Source organism: Coturnix japonica, chromosome 6, assembly GCF_001577835.2.
Source record: "Coturnix japonica isolate 7356 chromosome 6, Coturnix japonica 2.1, whole genome shotgun sequence".
NCBI classification, from domain to species: Eukaryota; Metazoa; Chordata; class Aves; order Galliformes; family Phasianidae; genus Coturnix; species Coturnix japonica.
Window position 1 is genome coordinate 12708811 of NC_029521.1, and position 27610 is coordinate 12736420.

The window sequence follows — 27610 nt, forward strand, 5'->3', positions numbered from 1 at the left end:
CCTGGGGATAGTTAGAAGAGCATTAAATATTTGCACTGTGCAGCAAGGCTATACTTCATCTCAGTACACACGAATCCCATGCTCTTTTCACACTGGAAGAAAACCCACCTTATTGCTATTCAAATCTATCTGTCTGTCTCTTCCTATGCTGTCATTATGCATGCAAGGCCTGTCAGTGCCATTGACACAAAAAAAGCTTTCCCTTTATGCCAACACCAGTGACACCTGAAAAAAAAAACCACCCACAACCAAGACACATGAGAATTACTGCTTTTTACATTTTTGTTTATATGGCCCTCATTTGCTAATAATGTACCTTTTAACATCCCTCTATAAAGGTATTTCTCCCACCCTGCAAGTGTGAGCTCTTCCTGCAGGAACAGGTTATAGATAAATCTATATGAAAGTAGATTTTGGTAACCAAAGTTTATCCCTGGTTAAACTGTGAAGCTTTGTTCTGAGCAACATTTATTCTCCCCAACATCTTAACTGCCATTTTTAGTCTAATCTTTTAGGAAATATCCTACGTAGGCACTCCTTGTGGTCTGCTTCTAAAAAGCAAAATTTATTTTGGCCTCTGCAGGAAGCATTTAAAGTGCATAATGAATAATGTTTGACACAGGAGTCAGTTAGCAGTCATTTTAGATTAACAACACTGCTCAGAAAAAACCTTGCAGGGGATTAGAGCGAGGGAAAGATGCTTAGGCAATAACCTCTGAGCCAGTTGGTTGCTGAACTATTCACAATAGACATAACTATCTCAGAAGGTCTTAAGTGTGAGAATTATCTGCAGGAAGAGAACAATGAGTTAGTGAGATATAAAACAATAGGCTCGTGCTCTAATACAAGCGGTTAGCATTGCACACGTTCACTTTTCATTTAAGCTGCAAGACTTTCAGACAGTAGCAGCTGGTGCCCAAATTAAGACTTCCTCTCTCCCTTTGATCTTATGCTAAAACTAATGAATTGTATAATCTCCAACACCTCTGAAATCCCGCTGGTTAGAGGGAAACTACCTACCTTTCCCATGCCTGTCTTGATTCACTAAATGGGAGCTATATTTAACAACAGGCCAATCACATGATCACTGAAAAGGAACAGCACAAGGATCTGTAATCCTAATGCTCTGGAGCTGTGATTGCTATAAATCCTTTGCAGAATGATTTCCTTTAAGTCCCAAACATGTCATTGCACTTTTAATTAACATTTCTTTATGAAAACTGTGGATAAGAACCTTTAAATTAAAGATTGCTCCTAGACTTGTCATCTTAAAACAGTGCGCATTTCTATTGTCATTTTCATGTAGCACGTTTGACAGCAAAGCTTTTGTCCTTTCCTTTTTCTCCTTTTCCTTCCCTGTCTTAACCCTCAAACAAGCATCAGCAGCCAGCACTATTTTAAGGGTAAACAAACAGACATTTGTTTACAAAAGGGAAAACTAAAAGATCAGCAGTGAGTACAGGCTGAGATGTGGCTCATACTGCCATATTTGAATTCTTGCCACTTTCATCCTGAGTTTGCCATCTTTCTGAGCTCTCCATCTTCTTTGCAGAGAGAGATTCAGAGAGGAAAGAGATCTGCCCAAAATAACAAGCGAGTCACTTGTAGAAATGGAAATATTACCTTTATTTCCTGATTCTCAGCTTTTCTTCCCAGTTCTTCAGCATGTTGCTTTGTTGTTACTAATGCTTTTTAGCATGAATAACTGGCCCACTGACCTCAGCAGCATTGCTGTCCACTTCATGTGGTATGAAAGCAAGCCTGGAACGGTGAGCATAGGAGATGCAGTCTTATTTCCAGCAAAATGGAAGAGTTTTATCTGAGTGAGGGTGATATGCTTTGGTCAGTGCTGGTGGGAAATGGGTTTCCCATCTGAAAGTATCCCAGCTCACTCAGAACTCTGGGTTTGAATGATGGCTCAAGCTCAGTGACAGACTCACTTCAATTCCCCCATCTGGGATTTGAGACAGGGGGATGTTTCAGTTGCAGACATTTCTTTCAATAACATGTTTTTCAGGAGGCCCAGTTTTCTAACATGCCTCTGTGTGGAAGATGTCAGTAGAGGACAAAAGAAAAACTATGTGAAAGAGAAGATTAAAGATGACACTATTATCCATTATATATACACACACACACACAAAAAGCCTGCCTCAGTGAGAAGCAGGAGAGAAGTACAAATCCTGAAAAGAATTCTCAATGAAACCACAGGGCAATTTGACAGCACAAATAGAAGTTATTTAGCACGATTTGGCAATACATTTCTAAATATCCATATATCACCCAAGAATATCCATTGACAGATATTGGAGAAATAATGAATGGCTAAATAGAGCAGGTCAGATTCTGATGCCCTTCCATGAAATGGGTGGTAGTTTATTCCTCAGCTGCTCCCACTAGCTTCAAATTATGCTCTGCAGCTGACACTTGGAGCCAAATGTCAGGAGCCCAGGCTCACCAAGCACGTCAGTGGAAAAGCTCAGAACAGAACCTCTGACTTGGCTCTCTTGCAACCTGAATTGAAAAGAAGAAAAGGCCTAGATAAAGGAAGAAAAAAATCCCCACATTCTACTTGACAATTCTCTTCCTTTACATATCCTCCCTTCCTCTACAGTAGCCATGTTGTTTTTAATTCCTTGGTTATGGCAAAGAACATTTACTTATTTAAATTCTATTTGAAACAAGTCATAACTACCTGGCCAGGACATGGATAAAGGTGTTATAAAGTGAATGGAATGTGTCACTGACACAGAGCAAAGGGAACAGCAGATTTAACCACTAGATTATTGGTCTTTCCTTATTGATCGGCAAATTCATACAGTAAGCATGGTGTGCTCTATGTGACTGCAAAACATCCTTCCTCAGCCCATCAGCTTTTCTTGACTAAAATACATTGCATGGATATATCAATTTAAAGAACTAAAAATCAGCAATGAGAAATTAAAAGCCCAATTCTCCCAAACCTATAAAGCCTGAAGACAACACAAACTGTAGTCTCAGGTTTGTTTGCTGTTCCATCTTCTCAACAGTATGTTAATACCTCTCCCTCTCTCCTATGCTAGAATGTGAGAAATGTATAACCCAAAGTTATTTGAGAGCAGTACCGTGGAGAAAACAGCGAAGTCTCATTTGCACAAAGCTGTTCCTGAGTAGTTCCACAGATGGATAACACCTGTTCATGCAACCCTGATTTTCAGCTGGAAGCTGTGACCCAAGCCCTTGAAGAACAGTCCATACTTTGGACACAGTGATCTGCACTTGCAGTGGTGGAGTTCCGTGGACCTGTGAGGACTTTCAGAGGTGGCTGGTTTGAAGCTCCTGATGCATTTGTGGGAACCCCACCAGGTGACCTCTGGGAAGATAGAGCCTATTCTCCAATGTATAAAACCAGAGACTGGGACAAAGAAAAAAGGGAATCAGGACCACAGTCTCAATGTCTCCCCGTGATCTCTGTGGTACATCAACACTGTAACAACAAACAGTTCCTGTGTGTTCCTCGTTCAGTGCTCTGTAGTAAAATGTGAAACCTGACTGCAGTGACTTATCTTTGTACAGCAAATCCCAGCCATCAATTTTTCATCTTCCCTGTGGTATGAACACCACATTGATGTTCTTTCCTTCCTTAGCGCAGAGCTCACTCTTGAACATCCACGTGGATGCAGAAAGCCACGGTTGAAAAGCAGAGATCTAACACACACTGTGGGTTAGGCGTCTGTTTTCTGCTCTTCTTTCAGTAAAAGGAATGACACATATACAACAGTACAAAGCTGAGAGCTACTGTATGACAATTTTTTTTATTTATCAGTATCAAATTACATAGCAAAGTAATGAATGCAGTGTCAGATCACCTCTTTGAATACTGTAAATACAAACAAAATCCACCATATTTGATAATTACCCAAAGTAAATTAAAAGTTTAAAAATGTGCGTTTCAGAGATTCCATTTGGCATGTCCTGTCAATATATCCTGCATAAATATTTCTGTACCTCATTTTCACTATGTGTACCTTAATTAAAAACAGCCTCTAAAAAGATCACACTGAGTAGATAGGATCTAGCCATATGTTATGTTCATCACCAGCTCATGCCTCTGCCTCGAAATCCCTGAAAGTACCTATCTGCATGCTCACCCGTCAGGCCAGTGTGAGGTCATGGTATAGTGCACCAGACCCATAGTCACTGACATCAGCATGACCATACCCTTAAGTTCTGATGAGTAGCAATTTGCTTCCATGGTGGCTGGGCTGGATGTGATGGCCAGATCTTGTATACTCAAACACTGAAGGAAATTCTTGGGATGCTCACACTGCTCTTAACGCTACTGTGACTCCACTATACAGAAAGAACTATTCCTGGTTTATGTGGTCATGTCACAAATACAGTCAGGTCTGTTTGTTTCAAGTAAGTTGAGTAGAATTCGGACACAGATAAAACTAGATAATTCATTATTTTACTGGTGTTAGTCAGCAGTGTCGTTATACGGAACTTCCTTCTAAACTGTGTCAATAGAACAATTTTTCCAGGCTGATACGAGAATAAGCTTCACTTAGCACAGTTTCCAAAAGTTAAGACTGGTGAGACATAGTAGTGGTATGGAAAGGAAAACATGACAGAAATACATATTTCGTTTAGAATGAAATGAACAGAAGTACAGAAGCGTTGATGCAGGTAATTGGAAAGGTGAGGACAAGGAAGGAGGAAAAATTTAGGCAGCGATCCCACGGCAATATGAGAGTTACTCTTGATCCCTCCAGTTCACCAGCATCAGTGGAAGTCAGGCTTTTCTGGGAAGGTGCAACCTGAGCGCTTGATGATGACGCTGGCTGCGTAGTGTCCAGCTCGGATGCACTCGGTCACCGGCCGCTCATAGACAAGCTGCGAGAGGAAGCCTAGGAATGAAGAGGGATCGAGAAAAAAAGGAGAGAATGGTTAGGTTTTGAAGTGTACCAGCTTGTCATGGAGCAGGGCACTCAGATACTGGCCTGACTGTATGTACCTGGATACATATAGCACTGTGCTTATGTGAGCTGCTGAGTTAGGGTGCTGCTGCTGTCATTTCTACCTGAAGTCTCCTGTTGGTAGCTTCAAGTAAATCAGTGATCATCAAGACTGATCTTTTTAGACACCTGAAGAGGATTTACTAGAGTTCTTGCTCTTTTCCAGAGAGAATCCTGATTCCTCAAATATCATTTTAAGACACAGCAGCAGTTTTCCCTGCTGAAGAGAACTCCTTCTCTTCCTGCCAGCTTCAGCTCCAGCCCTACACCACTGTCACTGGTGCAGGCTTTTCTCAAAAGAAGGGAAAAGCACATAACAAATATTATTCACAGTTAAAGGGGCTCATAGTGAAGACAGAGAACATTTTACCCGTCAAAGAAAGCTAAATGACATCTGTTGCCCTTTGGCACAGGAAATTCAACCCAAGGCTTCCAAAGTAGTGGACACCTCTTGCCATGTTGAGATACCCAAACCAACAGTGACCCATAGAGAGCCAAGCATCTCTCACAATCACAGCTCTTGGTTTAGTGCTTTAGACAACAAAACCTCCAGCACCCACGGTTTTGAAAAATAGAAATCACTTGCGTTTTGAATCTTCAGTTGAATATAAGCAAATAGAGCATTAAAAAGGAGATTATTCATAGATGCTTGGTTAAGTACAAGTGGCACCAGAAGTTTTATGGATTGAGTCCCTTATCTCTGAAACATTTTTTCTTGACCACAACTTTGTTATCAAAAGCATGACTGAACTTATGGCAGAGGTGAAATGTATTTTTTAAATATAGGTTTTCAAGATGTGAATAGTGAACTCAGTTTCTTATAATTTAAAGCTCTACTCTGACATTCTAGAGGTAATATTTTATTCACTTTTATCCTGTTTTTTAATATCTTTCAGATGTGTCTCCCTTCTCCATCCTATCACTGAGGGAAAGTGAGATTTCTATAGGAAAATCTGAGCTGAAACATGTTCCTTTTAAAGCTTTCATCCACCATGTCGAGTTCCTCTGTCAGGCTCTGTCAGGTCCTGGGCTGGCACAACCCACATAGAGCCTTGAAACTAAGCAGCTCAGAAGTACCAACTTTTGACACGATGGATTTTGATTCAAAGCTATATTTTACCAGCTTTCTCTCCATAGAGTCAAGTACACTTCCTCTGCTCACCTTGTTTACTGATGGAATAAAGACTCCACATTAAACTGCGATGTTCCCCTTTAACCCATGCTCCTTTTCTAAATATTTCCTTCAGAGTGGAACATTAGGGCATATTTTTTGAATATGATAAAAATATACTACACAATGCAGTAATGTTGGTTCCTTGAAGATTAAAAATCATGCAAATCATGACACATAATGTTATAGTTTGATCAGGGCTAAACCTGCTGAGCAACAGGTCATTTTTACAGATTACCAAGCACTTCCATGGCTGACATAAAAAGAAGCCAAGCTGATAACATGGTTTTCTCCAAACTGGACTGAAAGAGGGAAGAGGCTGGAGCTTTGCTTAACACCACTAAACTTATAAATCAAATACTTTTTATCAGAATGGGAGAAAGCATAGAAAATAGGTGTTTTAGTTGAAAACTAGGAAAAAAAATCTACTTTTCTGACAGTGATATTTTTTTCTAGAGAAACCTGAACCACATATAAGATGGGATTTCACAGATATTGACCAACATTAACTGGAGAAATATGACTGCTTCGCCAACAAATGTTAAGTCCGTAAACACAAGTGGAGAAGACAGCGTTATTTCAGGATACAAAGATGAGAATCTGAAATAGGAAGAAATTGTGCTGTGAGTGCTATCACTGGCGGCAGTCAGGGGATGACAGACAACACAACTGTGGCAGGATGGTCCAGCTGTAACAGTTGGGTAACAGTTGAGAAATTCAAACAGCATGCCTGGCAGAAATCAGGACATTTCTGAATAACGAGATGAAAATGGTCTGCTCTCCATTAAATTAACATGCATTCTTAGAGGAAACTTTCTTGGATGCGCAGAGAATGTCAATCATTACATTTAAACTGCCTGGGAGGCAGTAGCTTGCCAGTGTGCTTCTGGGTGGTTAAAACTTCAGAGCAAGTTGTAACCGTATGTAAAATAAGGCTGTTAAGGCAGTCCGTTTCTGACTCAGTAAGTACAGAAGATGCACTGGGCAGGCCTCCAAAGGCAAACACGCAGCTAGGCTTTGTGCAGAGCATGAGTTCAGAGAGCGGCTTACACACGACTGTTCTCTGTGCTCATAATCAAGGTATCAAACACACATGAAGATGAGGAAATACCAAGGAGCAAAGGACCGTAAAACATGAATTACTTTTCAATATCAAATAGACGGAGACTGACACCACCTCCCAGGCTCACAGCAGTATCAAGCCAGTACACAGTTTTTGTCTTCAATGAAGCTACTACTTATTTATTCTGACCTATGAGAAAGAATCAGGTGGAAAAAAATTCTGTTCTAATTGGGGATAGAAATGAGAGATCCCTGTGATTTCAGAGTGGCAGAGAAATGACATTAAGTACGGCTGTCATATACGAGGTATGTAGAAACTGCAGTGGGGAGTTTGCCCTCAAACCATTCTCTTGTCTGTTGAGTTTCTCTTAAAAGGTATGTATTTCACAGATGAAATAGAAATAGCAGTATCTGACATGATATCGCATCAAATGACAATACAAACACACATACCACAAAAACAGTTCTACATCACATACTAAGACTAGGCAGTTGGCAAAGCAGACCCCGAGGGAGCACCCAAAAGCACTGCTGTTTGAGCAGAGAAACAAAGAGCTCTATTGGGTTGGCTGTTTCAGATGAAGAATGCTCTTTTTAGTTAAAAGCAACATGGTCAGAATGTAATTTAGAGTTCCTCTCTTCCAGAGTATGCAGTATTCTGATGCAAACCCCCTGAATCATAGTCTCAAGGCGTGGATTCAGGTCTCCCAGTTCCTGTAGTGCCCCATATGTTTTTCACCACCCTTCTGTGCTGCTAAGTGTATCCTGGCACTCTGTCCAAACGAGCCAGGTCAATTTGAACTGGTTAACAGCAGGTCTCTGCTAACCTGGCTGATTTGAACTGAGGTGGGGTAGGTGACACTCAGATCTAACAGCAAGCACGGAAGTGGAGGGAAGAACAGGTGGCTGAGGGCTGCAATCTCTTCAAGGAGATGTGACCAGAAATGCAAGAAGATAAGTGAACACGGCTACAGACTCACTGCTCTCTCTTACAGGCAGAAAGGGCAGCACTGACCCTGCACCACAGGTCTGGGCTCACAGAACAAACTTCATAGCAGCTCAGCAACTATTTTAATTTATACCATGGCCTGAACTAGTTTACAGCTACCACTAGAATGGAATGCAAGAAGTAGTAACATACTTTGGCTACACAAGATGGCCTCACTTCAAATACTTTACCAAAGCAACTTCAGGAGATACCATCTACCATCTTCCAATTGCAGCTGCATGGCACCAGCATTCCCACACTGCTGGGGTTGTTCACAGTATTTAATGCATTATATACTACACTTTTCACACCTCAACACAAAGGCAAGAACCAAACTCAGGGGTTTCCCATCTTATCTGCCTCTTGCCCAGACAGCCAAATTATTAATGGAGATGTAGCAGCTGCAGGATGCATAGCAGACCACTACACTGCAATTAGCCACACTGGTTCAGTTCTTGGAGCAGGCCAAGAGGCCTTTTGGCTCTCACAGACAGGGACAGCCAAGTAACCACTTTGTACCTATACCCAATAAGTACTTCTGAGTCAAGTCAGCTTCAAAAGGTGCTGTTAACCCTATGGTGCTACAAAACCTTAAAACGAAATGTATCCACTTTCCCAGATGATACACGTGATTGCAAGACACCAATGGCTATTTTTGGCCCATAGTTATTTCTTTTCAGTAGAAAAGGTTTCCCCAAAATCACTTTCCTCAGAAAAGAGTGCCTGGAATAACTGAGAGTTAATCTTCATTATCTGCAGTGTCTTTGCTACATATGCTTGAAGACAATGTTTATAATTGTTAGGTCTGCAAACAGAATGGGGAACAGAGAAGTCAAGTTGTTTCCTTCCTTTCAGTGCTCACCACCGAATTAACAGCTCTGCAAGCCAAGTGCCAGAAGTGGTGCTTGAGCCTCAGAATCCACACCCAAAAGAAGGCCCTTGCAGAGACCAGCTCAAATCTCTTTGGCAACATCAACACAGCTCTGAAAAGACACGGTGAAACAGTTCGCCCACTGACACAAAAGGTGCTGTCCTTACTTTGAACTTTTTAGAGAGGAGTAGCACTTTAAAATCATTAAAGAATAAACAAATTCGTCTCCTCGCCACCAGCAAAATAGACATTTCAGGGGCAATTTCACTGAAACTTGATTTCACTGCAAGTCTTGTTTCTTGATTATGGGCAGTAACTCTGAACGAACACCCAGCATTAGTGCAGTTGGATAGAAACATAGGAGTCCAGTTTTTTTTTAAACAGTTCTGGTCTGCTTCAGTAATGGTTTAGCAACACTTAAAAACAGATCATATTGAAGCCAAATGTTTCATTTCAAATTGTACACTTGACAATTAATTTTAATGACTGTTAATTACTAATGCTGGCTGGAAATCCGTTTATAGCCTCTGACAGTCAGATTCCCCACTATTAGTCTTTCTGCAGTTTCTTCCCCAATTCCAATCTCCATAAAATGCTCAAGAAAATATTAACATAATTTTTTAAATGAAAGAGGAAAAAAAGCAGGAAAAACACAATGATCATATGCAAGAATGATAAACAATCACAAGCTGACCCTGTTAGAGCCCATCAAAGAATGTTTGCTATGGAATGTTCCCAGATTATCCTCTCCTTCCAGGTGAAGGACCCAATACACTCCATGTTAGCCCAGCCATTCTCCTGCAGAATTGTCCCAGCCCCAGCTCATAAGCAGTGGAGCCATCTCCTCTTTCTTGTATTTAAAGTTTCTACAGCTTAATCTGCAAACGATCTTTTTAAGATGGTGTTATCCCACTGCAGAGGACAGCTGCAAGCACCTTTTTACACTCTTGTTTGTGAACAGCATTTATCACAGTCACTTGAATGTTCTTCTATTTTTAAGTGATCCCAGCAGCTTTCCAGGCCACCTGAGTGGGAGGATGCAGTTCCCAAGAAACATTGCACTGGTAATTTAAAGTCTTGTAGCTGATACGACTGGGGGCTGGTGTTTTTTGTTGTTGTTGTTTGGTGGGTTGGTTGTTTTTGGTTGGTTTTTTTGTTTTTGTTTTTTTATGTCTTTTACTGCTTTTGGAGTGGATTAATGTTGTGGAGCACCATCAGTCTGGTCAGCTGTAATTAGGTGGTTAGCGATGCTGGTGCCAAGAGCCAACCAGCCAGCCTAGATTCTGTAAAAGATGTTGGCATCAGACAATTCTGCAATGTAGTCACTGAGCGACTGTACGTCAGCACGCTGAGGTTTCTCTCTTTTTAATTTTGTGGCAGATGGTGGATATTACAGCCAAGAACTGTGGTAAGCCAGAGGCACTGCCCATTGCTATCAAACCAAATGCTGGCTAATTTAAACGGAAACGTTTTTGATTAAGGGTGGTATTTGGCTCCTCTTTTTATGTATTTTGGCACCATGGTCTGAACCTTTAGACTTATGGTATAGAAGACAAATGTAAGCATCTTCAAGTACATGATACTTCTTTAGATCTTCACACGCCTAAGTTCTCTCCTGACATAGCAGAAGATGTATCCCACATACGCACATTCATGCTATTAAATTCAAACGTATTTATGAACAAACAAGTGCACAAAGTAAAGCATCTTTCCCTCTCTTTTTAAATGAGATGGCTCTATGCTTCTACAGAGCCGTGTTGCCAGGCTAATTACAGCAGAGTGAAGAAAGGTTACCAACCCTTTCAGAAAAGCAGTCATTTAAGATGTATATCTAACAAGTGGCAACCTTGAAATCTCACTCTCGCTGAAAAGAACATTAGAAAAGCCTTCCTGAGTATACCACGGGAGGAAAGTTTTAATAAAAACTAATTAAACTACAAAAATCCCAAGTGGTTAACTGATTTTAGGGGCTAAATTTCTGGCAATTCTAATTATCCTCTTGTGGCTTCACTTAGTGTTTCACAACCATGACAGATGACAATGAAAAGCTGCAGTTAAATTCATCCTCCCTGACACCATGCTAAGCACTGGCTTCTCCCTCTCCAAGTAAAATCAATACCATGTTTGAGTAAACACGTTTACAGCTTTATTAGGATGTCTCGCTTGTTCTGTAACAGCTACTTGAAGCTGTGGTAACAAATCGACTCAACTCAGTTAAACCTAGAGAGCTGAGTAAGAGGCTCATCGATAAGGCTGTTATAAAAATAAACTACAGGGGATCAGAAAGCTGGAACAAATAGCCTGGTAAATGTCAATATTTTTACTTCCAGAGAATGACAAAACCATGAGATCACAAATGAAATGTTTTGGAAGTCTATATCTACTCTATTTATAAAATGGTCACATGCCAAATTGGGGACGCACTTCATTGTCCGTGTACTTCACTTACACAAACTTATTTTCTAACCACTAATCACCAACATGAATATCAAAGCAAACATTCAAGAAAAGTAGCCAGTATTGCTGTTGCTGCCTCCATCCGTCTTGTTTTCTTTGTATTTATGGACATATTTTGAGCGCACTCAGTTCCTCTGACTACTACTACTCAGGACTACTCAGACGGATCCCTGTTTTCCTTCCTCTGAATTCACACATTCATCTACATCTACATCATCATCACGCATTCATTGGATGGCACAGCCGAAGCAGAACTTATACACAACACAGCATTTCTTCTTTGAATGCAGGTGAATCACCTAATGACCAAAAAAGCCCTGAGGAGGGGTCTGGGAGAAAAGTAGAGAAAAAGCCTGAAGCTTTGAACATCAGAGGTGTTCTTTTGCACAGGCAAACAATGCAACTTCACATTTACTTATTCACATGTGAATAAGGGAAAGCAGTCTTCTCATATCACTTTAGCAGTCATTTCAGGACTGGAGAAGAAGCACTGAATACACAAAACAAAAAAGATCCCAGATCCTGATGTTTTAAAGCATTACATAAGGGAAAAATCAATGCAAGATTCCTGAGAAGAATGTAACAATCAAAAAATGAAATAAAACTCCACTGTATCCCTGTTACTCCATTAGGAATGAATTACTCAAGGATGAACATTTTTATTGCACTGCATATGATTGCCACTGCTGGACTTTCTGGGCAGGCTCATTGCAGGTTGTATAGTAAGGTGCAATCATCCTTCCAGGGCCTGTAAAGATGCTTGGTCCCACCAGAGACTATCAGAAGAAAAATTATTGTTTCTTTGATGTCTTTGTGCAAATACAAGTGACTGTAGCTCCACAGCAGTTTGGTCCTGAAGCCTGTGCAAAGGATGGAGAAAATTTAGATTCCTCCTTCTGAGACTGATGGAAGTTTTCCCATTGACTTCAATTTCTCAGCATACGCTTTGACTGAATAATTCTGTTCTCTGTGGAAGAACAACTCATAGTCAGAGGAGAGGCTGGAGTGTTTGATACTGTGACACCCTTCACATTAACCATCCTCCATGGGCTCCAATTACAATCTGCGTTGCATATAAATTCTATTAAAAGTCCCCAGTGCATCTCATTGTCCGGGAGCAGAATCATTTAATTTTACAATATGCTCCAAGAAAGATGTGATGGTGGAAACTGATATAACACGGTTATAACTTCTGATGGTCCTATTCTTCATTTTTAAACCCAGAAGATAAACCTTTGCAAAATTCTCTTCTGGATCAGAATCTGTTGGCTTTGGGCTTGTCTCCAACAGCCAGGATCAGGGGAAAACACTTGATAAAATACTTGATAAAACAAAAAGAAAACAAAAATTCCCCTGAGCTTGGAAAGAATAATCCAAGACAGGGTGTGTGCCAAATCGTAACGCAGGTATTTTCATTGGAAACGTACAATCAATCAATCTGAAGAAAACACCCAGCTTTCTCGGCTGATATTCCTCTTCTTTTCCTTTTTTTCCTTACTTTTTCTAGAATTTTCTCCTAGAAAGTTTCCTGGAAGCGTTCTTCAAAAACTAAAATCCTCCTCAGCCATTTCTGAGACGTAAGAATGAAAAGAACTTATTTTCCCCTTTTCATAAATACCTTAGGACTGATATATTTTCTGAGCTGCAGAGCAGATTCTCAGTATTGACATTGAATGGTGCAGAATACTACACCTACAGCTCAGGATAAAAGAGAAAGTTTCACTATTTCAACATAGGAGTGATGAAGTCCTAAGCATAACAAAATGGAACTGTTAATCTCTATTCGGTTTTTAACATTGTCTGGGAGCATGGTGCTCCTGTCATGTTCATGTACAGAAATGGCTACGTGAATGTAACCTCATGGCTGAAATTCACACGCACAAAAGCTAGAAATTTTAGGCTGTGTTTGCAGAGCAATGTAAGCCAGTAAGGTTTTACTTGCTGATATACTTCCACACCATCAAACCAAGCAGTGTGAAAGAGCAACAACCAGTGCAGTGGAAATTACTTGGCAGTGAGATTTCTTGACTTTTGTGGGCTGAAAGCCTACCACAGCATCACATTCACATGCCTCCAATTCTACAGAACATCAATTAGTGGCTTCTGTCTATGTATATCTCTTTTGCAGTCCTGAATTGATACTAATAATTCACTGACCACCAATAACAGTAATGTCCTTTTAGGTACAGTGAGAGATCAGTGTTGAACAAGCCTGGATGCACAGCTACTACCATTGCTTTCATGTTTATTAACCTTCTTTTTTAATGCAAACCTGTCACATTCCCACCTCAAGTACGAGCCCATCTCAGTGTGGGGAAAGTGAACAAACTATGGGAGAAGTTACTATGCTATCAAATAATAGAAGAAGACACAGTACAAAGGAAGTGAATGAGCACATCCCTAGTCAACACCACACCTTGAGAATGCCTTTATGATCATTGTATCAGTCTCTATAGCACCAAACCACTTCACATCAGATGGGAAAAAGACAATGTATTGCAGTATATTTTTATAATTTTCTGTGTGTTGTGTTTCCTACAAATATAGCATCAGCTTAATCTGACACATTGTTTCTTAGGGGACTGCATCCTGTCCTGGCTCCCAGGGGAATGTTCTTGATGATCCAATCTGACTAGTGCCTCTGTCTCTACTCAGAATACATTAAAATAACACAAAAAATATTACCAACAGCCCGAGAGCAGGGCAATAATAACTCATTAAAGTAATTTCTAACCTTCCACATGAACATTTTATTTATTGTTACACGATTCTCTAAAACACGACATGTTAACATGAAATTAAATGTTATGTGGATAGGGATAGTGGGCACAACAAAGTATTTTTAAAGGTGATCATTTGCTTTGAGGTGTTAAGTCAATTTGTCAAAAACTGGAACTTTATAGTTGGTTTTGAAAATCTATTTTTAATGTAGTTGACTTGTTTTGAAGATGAACACAGCCTATTCAATACTCTTATCACAAAAGCTTATCACAAAGCCTGTCCGGAACATCTCTGAATTTGTGGTGAGGGAAATCAGGCCTTTTAAAACCCCAAATATTAATTACCTTGCCGCATACTGAGATTCCCTTAACACTGGTGTCATCACTGACGGGAAAAGAGACATGGCACCTAGATGGATCAGGACCTCTGCAGTCTTGTGAGAACGTTCTGAGGGTTTTTATTTCCAATCCTTTGAAAGGGATCTCTCCCTTCTACAGTTTACTGAGAATGAATAAATGTCAGCAAATATACTAACATTTTGCCTTACAGTAATTCTGCTACATATTTTTCTGGATTGTCTTACTATTGTATAGATAACAATGGGAATTACCATATGTCGATTACTATATTTTGATATAAAAAGAAATGTATGTAATAAACTTATTAGGCTGAGCAGTTAGCAATCTGCAGAATGGTAGCAACTGGAGAAACTAACTGGATTGGATCAAAACTACACTGGGACAACATTTGTTACCAGTTATCACATATAATGCCAACACAGAAGACTGTATTACTTCTGATGAAATAATCCTGAATGGAATTGGTAAAAATTAAGTAGGGAATTGAACAAAAAACAGGAATATTCCTTGTTGTTCCTAAGTGGCATTCATTTTTCTGGTTTTGCTCAAATAGCTGCAATTCCAACTGTGGCAAATATTTAATTTGTGCCAGAATAAATGCTGAAAGAACCAGCAACCAGCTACAGTATTGATCAGGATAATGAAGTGCCTCTAGCTGAGACTGAACAAAGTCAGCCAGGAAAATGTAATCTGGTCATCTTCTAGCTTGCAAAGACCAGATACAGAGATAACGTGGCCACATAATAACCTAGGTTTAGATGTGACATTTGTCTGACAGAGCTAAGGATGCCATCAGATCACACAGGAGGTAAGTCATGAACATGTTGTCAAGATTTCCCCTAGCAAGCAGAGATTGATGCCCTATCCGCAGCTCGGCCATTATGCTCATATATGCTGTTTATAAAACAGGAATATTAAAGATGGGCAAAATGGGCTGTCAGTCAAATGCTGCTGACATTAGAAGGTATTTTTATTTCAAAGCTTCATATCTCATCAGCCATGATCTCTGTAACAACAGGATTGCTCAGAGGCAATTAGCCACCCATGTTGTATAAGTGAAGACTAACAGAGTGCTGATTTCTGCTAAAACATTTATCTTTACTTCAAAGAAAAGACAAAACAATTCAGAAGTATCCCCGTGTCTCTTTGCTCTTGAAGATAAATGTTATAGCAGAAATAAACCACAAGCTACATGTACATTCATATTTAATTGCTATCACACACACACACATGCAAAAAAAAAGGCCCCACTTCCAGCTGGCAAATAAAATTGCATCTTGTGGCTCTGGAGTTATCTGAAGACAGTACTTGACAGCACTGACATCCACTGCATTTCTTTCTATCAAATGTGATTAAAAGTGATGACAACTTCCTAAGGTATCTTAAACACGTACAAAAACCCCTATACAAATTAAGACCACTGTAAGTAGATTAAATAGCTTCTCATATCATCCTCCTGCTGTTCATTAAAGAACAACTCCTAGTTCCTTGAGATCCCATTACAGCCAATCTAGAACATTTTGGGAGTGCTGAGTATCAGAGGGAGGGCAGCACTTACAACAGAGATTCATACAGAGATAAAAAGACAACAAGAAAGAGGAGTATTTCATCTGCTGTGTTTCTGGTAAAATCAGATTCTTTCATAGTCTTAGATAGTCCTATAAAATCCATTAAGACCTTGCTTTTTAATACAGTCGCAAGCTTACTCATAATTCAGCATTCTGACAAACCACTCCACTCACCTGTCTCTGCTGACTGCATTATCAGATCTTTTTGTCATATTTAGCACTCCTGCTATAGCCATATAGCATCCGTGAGAATGTTTCCCATTTCTCACACACATGCACATGTCACTATCTGCACAATCCTTTACTTGTAATACATAAGAGACTTATTAAACAAAGCCATGAATGCAGCCCATCTTTGCTCTATATCAGATTTATTGTGAGAAGATGAAATTCCCACTGTATCAGCTTCATTTTTTAATTTAGTCAGCTTCTGTTCTTTAACCAACACAGCCCACAGAGGATGACTGAGGGTGGACCTTCAGAGAAGCAGGAAATGGCACCTGGGTCTTTAATGTCCTGTAGGAACATCTGGAGGTCACTGATTTCAGCCCATGGCTTAAAGTAGAGCCAGTTCAGATCATATTAAATGCTATCATGATTTTATTTTTTTTTTTAATATTTTAAAAATATTCTTGGATTCCTTCCATAAATGATGGATTCTGTGGAATTACAATAGTGGATTTAATTCTCTTTCCATTCTTATCAATATTATATTTGTTTAAATGCCCTGGCTTTGGTGAAGATATTCCAAGCACTGGAGTGCTTGGAAAACAGAACCTAAGCTTTTAAAAAAAGGTTTCTTGAATCAAACTTAGAAGGAGAGCAGTAATGATAAGCTATTATTTTGTGCACTGTAGATCCTTTACAAGCCTATATTTATGTTTTCTGGTACGGCGTTTTTATAAACATATGTATTTATATATTCAAAGACTGTTTTCCTTTAAGGATAACATTTTAACATTTCAGTGGTATAGAAATACGTCAAATACTACTTAACTCTGAAGTCAAAGCTGGCTGTCATTTTATAGAAAATCATCAGCTTTTACCTCACAAAAAGAGACTAAAATTGGAACTATGTAAAGATCTTCAGGCAAACTCAGAGGAGTCCAAGGTCTTTATCTAATTTGTAGAGGCATTTTGATTAAGATGGACAAATATTGTTCAGGATTAACTTCACATTAAAGATGAAGGAATGTCTTTAGCCAGAAGTGATAGAAACATTAACGAAAGGAGAGGAATATCTCCACAAGGACTTCCAAAGAGAAGATGAAGACGCCATGAGGCACACTTACTAAAAAATACACACAGGAGAGAAGTCCGATTCTGCTGCTCTCCCTGCCTAATCTCAGAGTCATTTCCTGACAGCTGAAACAGAAGATGGCCATCTCATCAGAATCACACTAGGTTTCAAAACTGCCACTTCTGCATGTGCAACAGAAAAATTCTCAATGCAGCTTTCAAACCATAGATAACAGCTTTATAACATTCCTCTATACATGAAAGCTGTCAATGGGATTTTTAAATTGACAAGTGGTTTGAGCTGTTGACTCCGTGTTACTACCGACAGAAGCAAATTGTTATTGGCTTGTATTTGGCACCTTATAATGCTTGATGAAGAGCTCCTTACATCTTGGGATTTCTTCTCCTTGAGAATGGTATAGTATCTTCATAGCATGATGATAAGTAATATACACTTATGATCATTCCGTCACTGCTTCATTACACCACTTGACAATGATTTGTGGTTACACTTCATACTCTAGCAATTTTATGCAGTACAGAACTAAATCATAGTAGATTACCAAGTCAATATTTCTATTGGCAGAACCTGAAAAAACATTGATTAAAACCTTCCATTCATTTATTACGAATTCTCTATCCAATTCTTCTTAGTGGCAGAGATTTTGCAGGGAATATTGACAGTAACCATCAGAAAAGATTCTTGCTGCTTTCATTGGTTACAGGGACGATGACAAAGAGAAGACTCAAAAGAAAGCAGACCTTACTATGGCTAAAGAGAGCAGGAAGGCATAAGGGAAAGCATAAGATGGTAAGACTGCCTGTATTTCAATCTGTTTGCTGCCATTAAATATGCTTTGATTAACATTGTTGCAGAGGTTCAAAATGGGGCTGACTAGCAATAAATAAATGATAATTTAATGAGTAGCAGAATGTTCCACAAACTCTACAAAATAAGGCTGTAATTCCATTAGGAGGACTCTTGTGTCATAAGCCATGGCAGCAAAGCTCAAGCGATTTGTCAATGTCCTCAGAACCCAGAGGTGGATTTGCAACTTAATTTATGGGTTCCTCAGGGATTTATAACTGAAAAAATCTGTGGCACCCCTGAAATGCACAGGAGGTGCTGAGATACTACAAAGTAAATCACTATCTCTTAAATTTCTACAGTGTAGCAGTGTTGTTGGAAAGCAATAAAGGTAGCAGCAGTTTTAAAACCCGATTTCTCATGCATGCACTGCATCAGCCTGAATGGCAAGTGACTTGACGCCTGTAGTAAAGAGGCAAGGATCTCAGAGACATTCCTGATGCCAACTTCATAAAATCATATTTCAACTGATGAATGTAGTTTGTTTTTTGTTGCTATCAGTTGGAGTGAGATCGCTCTCCTTGGAAGCCAGCAGCTTCGAGTACAAAACTGATAAATCAACTCACGAGTGCCCAGAAACTTTGCAATTTTCATGACTTAAGGTTTAATGACTGTTAGATAGCTTCTAGGGGAAAAAAACATCAAAACACATCAGATTTCTTATTTTCCACTCTCACACAGAGAATATACATGACTTGCCAAGCTGGCATAATTGTTCAGATGGAATTTCCTTATGATCTGTGAGTTACGATTCTACAAGAGTGGGCCTCAGTGGAAGACCTTCCAAAATACGATAAAGTCTAACAAAACTGACCTCCTAATGTAAAATAAACCCTGCTTGATGGAGTTAGTTCTCATGACATTCCACATACCCCTCTCAGCCAAGATATTTTGCCCCAGCAAAACCACGGTTCATTATGTTAACATACCTGTCACATGCCAGGAGACTCTTGTTCTGTACTGCTTGAATAAAGAACTAAATATCTGGGAGAGTATGGTGTAACAATCAGTGCATTTTGGAATTAAGAGATGAACTCTGAAACACTTTACTACAAGGATAACAAAATCAAAATATGATACGTACTGTTACCTTGGTAGTAACAGTTTGATAAAAACCTCAATCAAAGACAGAAAGTAGGAAAACACTGAAGAGAATATAAACTTCCCATTATAAAAGTTCTATCAGGACAATAAAATTGCATCTGGCTTGATGCTAGAATCAACAGAAGATACACACATTAGGTAGTATTGCCCACATTATTGTGTAGGGTTTTCTTTAAAGAGACAGTAAAGAACTTTTCCTGTTGCAAGTACATACTTTGAAAACACATGAAAAGTGTAGTGTGATACAGATAAAATACAGACATTCCCCCCAAATGAAACACAGACCAAATCAAAGCCTACTCAGTTCAGTATCCCATTTCCTACATATGGGAAGGAAAATGAAATGACTCCATGAAGAAGGAGACCACAGTATGTACGACTAGAGTCAGCTGTGTATCCAGACTGTTATGACTCCCAAATCTTCCATCTGGACTAAACTCAGGAAAATCTGTTCTCTGAGGAGAATAAATGACCGATTTATTATTTATGTGGTGACAGAGGAGAACTCAAAACCTAGTGGAAGAACTGTATTTAACTGGTTTCTGAGTCATAGCAAAATGAAATATGGTGCAAGAAGAACCTAAGCTCACACACCGATGCTCAGGTACAATTCTAACTGCAGTGATGATCCAGACATATTTGCAACTGTTGAAACAACTCCCATTCCAGAGGGAAAACTAGCTGTGGTCTTCCATAACCGGGTGAGATGAGTGGAAGAATGGAACAATGCCATGCTACACTGCGCTACATTGCATACAAAAAGCATCTGAGGCCTCAATGCTATTGTAGGGGAACTAAGGAAAAGAATATGCGCCTATAAATGGGAATAGAGAACCTCTGTCACAGTTCCTCCCTACACTGAAGGTTGCTGCTATATCCAGACACGTTATCTCATTAAACTTAGGATGGTAAAGGGAAGTTGATGTTTTAGAAGAGTTATTCTCTTTCATTTCTTCCCATTCAAATTTAGCATTATCCAAGTTGTTACCCTTCAAACTGCTGAAATCCACTGCTGGACAGCTGGTAAAGGAATCTCATAACTAAGTCAAGCCCTGCCTTGACAGGCTACGTCTGAACTCTTCATTCTGCTGACAGAAGGCAGCAGTTGGAATAGGTTTGCCTTATATCAGCCAGTCCATCCAGTATATTCTGAACAATTACTGAAACCAGTGTTTATAGCCCTTGTACCAGCTGTGGAAGTACTAAGTAAAAGGATATAATTTAAGGAGGAATGGTTTTGAGAGACCAGGCATTTCTTAAAGCCTAATTAGTTGTAATTCTCTTCCTGCAGCTAAATCAGGAAAGAACAAAGGTAGGTCTATTAAAAAAACATTATAGTTCTGATCTCCATACAATGCCTAAAATGTGAAGAATTGAGAATAAATACAGTCCAAGATAAATGTGGCAGACGTGAGAAGCTGCTTCCTGCTGAGGCAAAGCTTGGCTGATGTCTAGCGTATTGCTCACCTGGGCACTACCCGGCGTTATCTTATTTTCAGGAACTGAAAACAAAATGGGCAAAAGCTTTTCTATTTTTTCATGACAAGTACAGCAGCTCACCAGCACAGCTGATACACAGAGCACATATATATATAGATAAGCACTTGAAGATCTTATTCATGTTAATACTCACTGTTACTGGTTCAAATTTAGTCTTCTTTTTGTCATTTAGGAACAATAGAGAGTGATACATGTGCAATAAAAGGTGCATGAATAACATGATCCAGTGTGTTTTCTCTATTTCTGCCCTTTTTGATTCACGAAAGCACCAGGGCAAATGAGTAACAGAATTCCTATTTTCATCCCAATTTAGGTGTATACTGAAAGCTTATCATAGATAGGCTTTAAGTGATAGATTGCATAGGGATGGAAGTATTCACATGTTTAAGATTCAGCTTATTTTTGAACACTTTATTGAAGTGGGACCCATTTCTGAAGCTTCAGTTTGGGTAACACACTGCTTGTTGTCCCTGTCATAGTTACAAGACTGAGCCCTGCATTTCTGTTTATAAAGAAAAAGAAATGTTTCCAGTAAATTAGTGACTAATGGAGCTCCTTAGAGACACTATGTCCTGGACATCGAGAGCCTTCAGGACGCAATAGTGCATCACAGAACTACATGTATGAAGGGTACAATGAATGACAGAACTTTTGGATTAGATTGGTTTTTGGCTTATATTGAATCGTTTTTAAAAACAGGCATAGACATAACATCCTCTTTTTTCTTTAGAGCTCATGCCAAAAAAAATAGTAAGTTTGCAAATGGATATTAAGCAATGCCAGATATTTTCTGGGTTTGTTTTAACAAATTAACCCCTTGTGTTCTTTCCTGATGTCCAAATAATTGTATTAGAAGCAGATGTTCTAACAAAATTGACATGATCAGAAGATACCACACTCATTTATTAACATACTGTTTAATATTCACTACAACCTGTTTTAAAGAACAACAATGTGTTAACATTCAAGCCAGGAGGGATTTCTGTACACTATATAGTACTTGATGCAGCTTGCTTATGCAACAGTCTGACAGATACAATTAATCTCATAAAAAGGACCAGAATATAGCATAGCAGCATATTATGTTTAAAGAGAAGGAACATGACTTCCCCTTAAAAATCAGAATTTAATTAAATCACTTAACTTGAGGATTCAGAGAAAAGCTTTAAAAGAACAAAGTTCATTCTAAGAGACAGTGAATGTGAATAAATACATTATTTTTTATGGAGAAAGAGGAATAGGATAATCTCCAAATAGGAGTGAAGTGAGAAATACCTCCAACAAATGCATCTCCAGCCCCATTGGTATCCACGATTTCACTCTGATCACTCACCAACACAGGGAAAGTTGTTACTCCATTTTCTGTAATGGAAAGAGAATAAAACATCAGTTACTTGCAATATGACTTAGAAAAGCAAAACAGTGAAATTAAAACAATTCAAGACTGGTGTTCTTAATGTTAGCACAATAATTTGGATAATATCAGATCTGGTTTATAATAACAATTTGCACTGCAGTATTACCAGCATAGGGGTATGGAAGTAAATTTGATCAAGCTACTTATTGTGGACAGTTTCATTAATTACTTTCAGCTCCATATCTTTTCTTTATCTCCTAATAGTAGGGATGAAAGAAAATAACTAAATCAGGAGGAACAATATAAAACACGTGGGCATATGGAAATGACTAAGAAAAGTCCATCCTGCCAGAACCAGTGCCTCTTATTAGCTGCAGAGAGGTGATGTGGCCTCCAGAATAGCCTGTCCAAGCCTCCAAAATCTCCACAGAAATGGCTGCATTGCAAAAACCAAAATACATGTGAAAGTAAAACAGTAAAATGTAGATCTAGTGTATATCCAGGTGCTCTCAAATTACACCTTTTTAGAAAACACATACATGTAAGAAGCAACTGTCCGTCTGACTGGATTTGGTTTCAAGAATTCAATTCTATTCTTTCTTACCATTTGTTTTTTAAAAAGTATTTCCATCTCTGCAGCTCCCTGCCCTCTACTGGCACCCGTTAAACCTATTGCAATAGGTGGATACTCAGCATCCTCACCTCAATTCACTGCCACACCACAGTTCAACATAATTACACCACTTAGGTATGATAACTTTAGAGTTCGAGGGTTATACATTTAATATACGCCACTAATTAATCAGCTATGGCTTTCCAGGTGGTAATGTCATAATGACGTGATAAAAATATAATTACCACCTTGTCACAATACCTTGTTAAAGTGTAAATTACCCCTGTAACAGAGCCAATGGAAGTTCTGCCTCTGGTAGTCAGTATGCATTATACTGTCTCAGAGCAAACAGATTGTCCTTTGGAAGACAGCAGGAATTAAAGAAAGGGGAGGGGGAAGAAAAGCCTGTCAACCAGTGAAGATGAAAACCATCAGAGCTGTCCTCCTCTAATGTTTTGTAAAAAATACAGAAATAAAGCAGGAAATAGATCCTCCAGCAGCTAAAAGCAGGAGATGGGTAGATTCCTCACTGTCCAGCAACACAGCAGAGCGTAAAAATCACTCTCACACCGATGCATACAGTAACAAACAAGGAAACCTAGTTTGGGAAGCACATAAAGAATTCACAGTCTCAAATCAGGCAAGTCTGTGTGTGCTGCAGAGGTACCAGAAGGATCCCGGTTTCTGTGAAATGCAGTGTATCAGCTCTACTGCTCCTCACCATCTGCTACAAGCGAACCAGGCAGATATAATGATGCTGCCTCCAGAGGGAACTGTTGGCTGGCCCACCAGGAGGGGAGGGGAGAGAGCATTAGCAACAGCCATCCATGAGAGGCAAAGGAAAAAGGGTAATGGAAAACATAAACGAAATATTCCAATTAAAGAACGCCCTACTCTCCCTCTAGCCTGTTAAGAAATCTATTTAGAAACCAACTTTGATGCTGTGTTGTACTCCTAAGACAGTCTTCAAGAGTAATGATTTTAAGTAATTTTAACAGGATTCATTAGAATTGGAAATCAAGAAAGTGAGGTCTTACAATAAACTCTGCCAGAGGAGCAGAGTGTATTCATCCACTTCATAAGAAATATATGACATATATGACCTGCTCTAGATAATGCTAAAACAATGAACAAAGTGATAAATCTGTGGAAGACATTGTAATAAGGTAAACTGCTTGGGCACACACAGATGTTCTACATTAAATACACAGTAGACACTTGCATATGCATACAAATGTATGTGTTTGGGCACAGAGAGTGAATAATGCACAGGCATTGTATTTGGAATGCTGTAAATGGGGCTTAGCATCAAACAAGACTCTTTATTGAATGTAGCTTCCACAGATGAAAGTTTGCATCATCATTTTTTTTCCTTTCTTTTCTTCTCTGTCTTAATTTCTCCCCTCTACTCCTTCTAAGCACATTCAGGTAAGAGTTGCACTGAGCTCTTATTCTGCTGTAGACATAACTGCTAAGAATTGAATTAGTCTGAAAACCCAAAACACATCAATGACTTCTGTTGATGTGAAAACTATCATTTTTTTTTTTTTTCCCTAACCTCTGTTTGCCATCTCCTTTTTCTATAATGTTACACACTTTCAAGAGTAGCAATAAACTCATAATTTGAAATACTGAAGTTTCAGAAGTCTCAGAAGCAGCAGAACACAGTGCAATACAAAGACATCTAGAAACCCCACACACATCCAATGAACTATCTTTCTTTAACCTTATGAGAACTTCTGCTAGCATAGGGTCTACTAAACTCAAAAATAGTTAGCACAGTGAAAGAGAACAAAATGATACTGGGGTTTCTTCTTTGCTTCAGAAAAAACAAAGGTATTGAGAACTAAGGCTGACATTAATTTACCCTGCAGTGTCTGTGTAACAGGACAAAGATACCTGACAGCTCTCACTGATCTGTGTCTTGCAAGTGCTAGGCACAACAGGGTGAATGAAGATGAAGCACAGGTTGCCATCCTGAATATCCTTGCTTTTGTGACTTTAATGTTACTTTAAGTTCATTTTCATATGTGATCTATTATATTGTACAACTCTCAAATCCATCACAGTGAAGACAGAGAGAGACACCTCGGCTGAGTGCACTGGTCATCAGTGGCCTTGCATCTCTAAGTCAGTTCTGATTTCATTTATCATTCTGAGAGCTTACGAAATAAAGAGTAATTACATAAGTGTTTTGAAATCCAAGTGCTGCTCCTCTGGGCATAAAATCCAGTGTTCTATTTTTAAGCAGCAAATATCTTCTGTGGTAAACACACTCAGATACAACACATTCCAGTTTGGCATCATTTGCTGGAATTGAGAATTGAGAGTGCAAACTGAAAAAAAAAAGAAAAAGCTGTGTACAAAGAGGGAAGTTTTAGTGACAAGCATTAATGGCATTTTAAACCCTAGATTCAGCCCCCTTAATGGTCACCATGAAGGAGCTCAACTGCCTTAGAATGATACAGAAAGAACTGAACACAAATGTACTGATTTCATAGGCTGAAGACACAACCCACTGATAAGGAATCAGCTCATTGGTAAATGCTGTCATTGGAAATTTGTTGCATTATGTACCTAAAGATGTGAAATCTATTTTCCTCAGGCAAAAATATTCCCTAGTATATCTATCTTTAGCTATTTTTGTAGGTAAAAGTCTGGAGAGGTGACAACTGGGAACAGTATTAACTGAACATACACTGCTCCTCCCATTCTAGTTGAACACAAACCTTGTTTGTGATGTTAACTGCAATAATCGAACTCTGATCATAGCTGCAAATATTTCAGGTCTGTTTTTAAAACAAATCTGAATCACAGATTACACATCTACCCTTAGTACAGTAATAAACACCAGCAAGCAATCATTACATCCAATTAGGCTGAGTACTTTCTTTAACTGGGTCATTTACCAGTCTCTCTTGCTCTTAAAAGTAGATTAAATGTGTAAACTTACATTTAATTACCTGTAACAGAACACTTATGGGCAACATGTTAGAGTGCCCCTAATTCTGTATGAAAATAAAATAAAAGGAAGAAGGGAGTCCTAAAATATATACAAAAATGACTAGCTACTTCCTCAAATAAGCTTTTGATCTGTGGGGCTGACAGCGGTAGTACAGATGCTTACAAGATGGAGACAAATTCATTTTTCTTTTGTAAGCTTCAACTTGTAAAAAAAAAAGGAACAACTGTGAAACAGAATGCTGTCCCATCTCCTTCCCACCCCCATCCTCTCCCATTTTCTTTAGATCAGGGGCCAAAAACAGATAAAAAGAAAGGGGGGTGGGGGTGAGGGAGGGAGGTGAAAAAGACAGGAAGAACTTAACAGAACATAGAAACCTAAGCTCAAAACCTATAAATGTCTCTGGACAGCTATAAGGTAAGAAGTAATGAGAAAAGTATTTGGAACAAACCCATGTCAGTCTGGCTGATTCTGAGCTGTTACCTCTCTGCAGAAGGGGAAATCAGCAGCCTGATGGCTCTAAGCTTCTGTACCTTACTCAGCACATTAATGAATATTTAAAAATCAGCAGTATAATAACATTTCCTCCTGTTTCACCTATAGTAGGAACTACTGCTGTTTCTGTGTTTCACAAAGAGATACCACACCTGATATATATGCTGTAATTTTCCCACCTCTATCAGCACAGCACTGTTCACAGCTGCAAGGCAGCATGGGCTGGGGTGCTGGGGCACTGAGTGCCCAGTTAGAAATCCTTACGATTTCCAGTGGTGATGGATTTCAAATCTGGCAGTGTTGATTCAACCTGTCACTTCAAGGCAACAGACCGAGATCCTGCATTTTCAGGCTGGGACCTTCAGATAGCTGTACGGTATGAGCACTACAGCCCCCCAGCACTCACTGTGTGCATGTTAAGTTTGCCTAGCTTTGCATGCCAGCAGCTCCCTCTTCTCCATCTATTTCTGTGCATTGTTCCGCCTCTGAAGGGCTTGTCAGAAAAATAAGGAATTTATTTGTGTAAGTCAATGGAGTTAAATAGTATAACAAGCAAGACGTAAGTCAGCCACATGCTTTCAGATTTTCTAATTAAATATTGTAATAATATACAACAAATGATGCTGTATTCTAACAAATTCAATATATAGCCAAGAAAACTTTATTACAGCGAATAGTGAAGAAGTTAAGCCTTTATACTAGTAATGAACAATGTTAGTCAAAACACGTCATAGAGTAGTCATTGTCTATAATGCATTTATATGGGTATGGTATGATAAAATTAATACAGATATGAATTTATTTCCATAATATAACACCCAAATAGAGCAATTAGGCTATAATTCTTGCAGCACGCTAGGCGAAAGTAAGTATATATAGTTATGTTGGCCAGGATGCAAAGAACTGTCCCTCACAGGCAACTTATTTACAATAGAAACAGAGAAGGAATATGATGCCAAAGGTTCTAGGGGTTCTACGGCTCTACTCGTGATCATATAGGAGTATCCAGATGAAACAACAGTGTGCAGACCCCACTTCCCCTGTCTCAGTGGAGGTAAAGTTAACCCAAGACATTAATTGAGACTTGTCTTGCTTTTACATCCCTGCCCAGACATATGCATTACCTAGCCAACAGTATTTTTATTCAGAAGCTCTATTTGTGGCATTTATGTGTGATTCGTAAAATTAGAGTTAATAAGAGAAATAAGGTTCCTCCAGAAGAACTCATACACATTAGCAATTAGAAATGATATAAAATTAAAGAATATTCTTGCACTCATT

The 27610-nt window shown here is 39.1% G+C and overlaps 1 protein-coding gene across 2 annotated transcripts in view; it reads right to left on the reverse strand.

The window, feature by feature from the left end:
• Positions 1–3772: 3772 nt before the first annotated feature.
• Positions 3773–27610, reverse strand: part of ADK (adenosine kinase) — a 258451-nt gene continuing 234613 nt past the window's right edge. For both annotated transcript variants that reach the window (XM_015866530.2, XM_015866531.2), the window contains 2 exons: positions 22178–22264; positions 3773–4886 (listed from right to left, as the gene is read on the reverse strand). In XM_015866530.2, coding sequence (XP_015722016.2) covers positions 4762–4886; positions 22178–22264 — 212 coding nt within the window. In that variant the 3' untranslated portion in view covers positions 3773–4761. The remainder of the gene's footprint in view (positions 4887–22177; positions 22265–27610) is intronic.